General features: G+C 34.5%; 1 protein-coding gene across 1 annotated transcript; it reads left to right on the top strand.

Moving 5' to 3' along the window:
- Window positions 1-991: 991 nt before the first annotated feature.
- LOC113787000 (uncharacterized mitochondrial protein AtMg00300-like) lies at window positions 992-1,324 on the top strand. Its single transcript, XM_027335307.1, has one exon. The coding sequence runs from the start codon at window positions 992-994 to the stop codon at window positions 1,322-1,324; it is 333 nt and encodes a 110-aa protein (XP_027191108.1).
- Window positions 1,325-3,528: the final 2,204 nt, after the last annotated feature.

Below are 3,528 nucleotides of genomic sequence, written 5' to 3'. Positions count from 1 at the left end.
TATCATTTACAGTTTATAAAAAAATCAAAAAGTAGTAAAAATATTTCTTTAAAATAAAACGATACACAAATCAATTTACAACACATCACTCCTATTATTATTATTATTATTATTATTATTATTATTATTATTATTATTATTATTATTATTATTATTATTATTATTATTATTATTATCATTATTACTATTATTATCACCATTATGTTGACGTAGGAGCAAGATCTTCCCATTGTCAAACCAAATTAATAAAAAAATATTTTTTCTTCTTTTTTTAATGTAAATAATTTAATTTTTTTATTATTCTTTTTGCGGTAAAAATAAAATAAAATAATTAAATAGTTTATATATAATTAATTATAGGGTAACCGTTTTAACGGACGTTGTAGGGTGGTAATATTTTCTTACTCGTAATCGACTCCCGAATCCAAATTTTTGGTTCAAAAATCATTATTTTAGGTTTTATTCAATTTTTCCTTTAATAAAAATAAAATTGGTGGCGACTTCTTTTTTCGCAGACAAACCAGACGCGACAATATGCAAGAAAAAGGGGTATTTTAAAAACTAATGCCCATATTGGAAACGAAAGAAAGGATCAAATAGTGATGATGATTATGGAAATGCATCTATAGCATCTGAAGGATATGAAAGCACATAAGTTCTTATGGAAAATTCAACTGAAATCATGGATGATGACTGGATGTTTGACTCACGATGTTCATTTCACATGACCTCAAATAGAGATTGGTTTCTTGACTACAAAGAAACTGATGGAGGCAAGGTGATTATGGAGAACAAATCAGCCTGCAAGGTAGTTGGAATTGGTTCAATAAAGCTGAAGCTGGAAGATGGAACCATGAAGATTTTGTCGAAGGTCAGACATGTTCCAAAGCTGAAGAGGAACTTAATTTCTCTACGAATGCTAAAAGAAGTTGACTGTTCTTACAAAGCAGAGAAAGACACTCTAAAAGTTATAAAAGAATCATAGGTAATCATGAAGGGAACAAGGGATCGTGATATCTACCTTCTCAATGGTCAAGTAGTGACAAGAATGGAAGCAGTGGCAGTACAAGCATCAAGTAAAGCCAGCCTGTGGCATCAAAGACTGAGACATGTAAGTCTAAAAGGAATGCAAATTCTAGACATACAAGGAATGCTAGGTGGGGACATGATTAGTGATCTTGAATTTTGTGAGTCTTGTGTGTATGAAAAGATGCATATGGTCAAGTTCTCTACAGGAAAACATTACTCAAAAGGATTTCTGGAATATGTTCACAATGATCTATGGGGCCCTACAAAGATTGCTTCACATGGAGGTAACAAGTGATTCATTACATTTCTTGATGATTAAAGTAGAAAAGTATGGATTTATTTGTTGAAAAGTAAAGATGAAGCATTCAAAACCTTTAAAGACTAGAAATCTATGGTTGAAAACAGAACTGATAAGAGGATTAAGACCTTAAGGATAAATGTAAGACCCTTAATTTTTAAATCATAAATTATGTAATTTTAGGGAATTTTGTGTTGAATTTCTGAGGCTTTTTAGCCAATTTTATGGTATTCTGTGAGTTAAGTGCTAAAAATATCATTTTGGAGACCCGATTAAAGTTATTCGTCGATGAATAATTTAGTTTAATTATGGTGAATCTTTTGTCGAATTTTTTTTCCTGAGATGCAGCGTTTTTCAGAAAAATTCATCTACCGATTGAATTGCGGTGATAGTAGATATTTTTCTGAAAAAGTGGTTTGAGAGGTGATGTGATGTGACGGGGGTAATGATGATTTTTATAAGGACGAGGTAAAATCAATCAGGCAGCCCCAAAGGCGACTTAACTCATTAATTCTGGATGTTGTAAAAAAAAGAAGTGACCAAGCTCTTGCAAGCAGACATTATATACCCCATCTCTGATAGTCAATGGGCGAGTCCGGTGCAGGTAGTCCCAAAAGAAAACTAGACTCACAGTGGTTAAAAATGAAAATAATGAACTTACCCCCACACGAGTGCAGAACAACAGGAGGGTATGCATCGATTATAGGAGACTAAACCAGACAATTAGAAAAGATCATTTTCCTTTACCATTCATTGATCAGATGCTTGAACGGTTGGCTGGTAAGTCACATTATTGTTTTCTTGATGGTTTTTCTGGTTATTTTCAGATCCATATTGCACCAAAGGACCAAGAAAAGACTATGTTCACTTGTCCTTTTGGCACATTTGCCTATGCAATGCTCCTGGCACTTTCCAACGCTGCATGATTAGTATTTTCTTTGACTTGATAGAAAATTGTATTGAAGTTTTCATGGATGATTTTACTGTGTATGGTTCCTCATTTGATGCATGCTTGAACAATTTAGATAGAGTTTTGCATAGATGTATTGAAACTAACCTTGTGCTGAATTACGAAAAATGTCATTTTATGGTTGAACAATGCATAGTTTTGGGACATGTGATCTCTAAAAGTGGGATTAAAGTGGATCCTGCCAAAATTGATGTGATTTCTAATTTGTCTTACTCATCTTGCATCCGCGAGATTTGTTCTTTTCTTGGCCATGCAGGTTTTTACAGGCGATTTATCAAGGATTTCAGCAAGATATCTTCTCCACTATCAAATTTGCTGCAAAAAGATGTCAGTTTCACCTTTGATGACAAATGCAAGAAGGCGTTTGATTTCTTAAAGGCATCACTAACCTCTACTCCCATAATTCAGCCATCCAATTGGACCCTCCCTTTTGAATTATGTGTGATGCATCTGACTATGTCGTGGGGGCAGTCCTTGCACAAAGGGTTGGTAAGGCTACCCATGTTATTTATTATGCTTCTAGGACTTTGGATTCTGCACAGGCTACTTATACTACCACTGAAAAGGAACTTTTAGCTATTGTTTTTGCACTTGATAAGTTTATATCATATTTGTTAGGTTCGAAGGTAGTTGTTTTTACTGACCATGCAACTTTGAAGTTCTTGTTGAAGAAACCACAAGCAAAACCGAGATTGATCCAATGGATGTTGTTACTCCAAGAATTTGATTTAGAGATTAAAGATTAGAGTGAAGCTGAAAATTTGGTGGCAAATCATTTGAGCATAATAGAAATGGATGAGGACCCCATCTCCATTCAGGATGACTTCCCTAGTGAGCAACTACTACAGTTGCATGAGGTAACTCCTTGGTTTGCTAATTTAGTTAATTATGTAGTTGCTGGAGTCTTTCCTGAGATGCATCCCGAACACAAATACACAAACTTAAAAGTGATTCCAAATACTATGTGTGGGATGATCCATATATGTGGAAATTATGTAGTGACCAGGTGATTAGGCGATGTGTTTCCCACCATGAGGCTCAATCCATTCTTCATTTTTGTCATGGCTCTCAAACCGGAGGACATTTTGGTCATCAACGGACATCAAGAAAAGTCTTGGACTCAGGTTTCTTTTGGCCCACTTTGTTTAAAGATGCTTTTGAGACTTACAAAACTTGTGAACAATGCCAAATAGCAGGAACAACAATCACTCATAGGAGTGAGATGCCTCAA

Source organism: Cicer arietinum, chromosome 6, assembly GCF_000331145.2.
Source record: "Cicer arietinum cultivar CDC Frontier isolate Library 1 chromosome 6, Cicar.CDCFrontier_v2.0, whole genome shotgun sequence".
NCBI classification, from domain to species: domain Eukaryota; kingdom Viridiplantae; phylum Streptophyta; class Magnoliopsida; order Fabales; family Fabaceae; genus Cicer; species Cicer arietinum.
This window is presented reverse-complemented; position numbering and strand designations above follow the sequence as displayed.

Bases quoted from the DNA above. Each gene is read 5' to 3' on its own strand.
- LOC113787000 (XM_027335307.1), top strand. From the start codon at position 992: ATGAAGGGAACAAGGGATCGTGATATCTACCTTCTCAATGGTCAAGTA.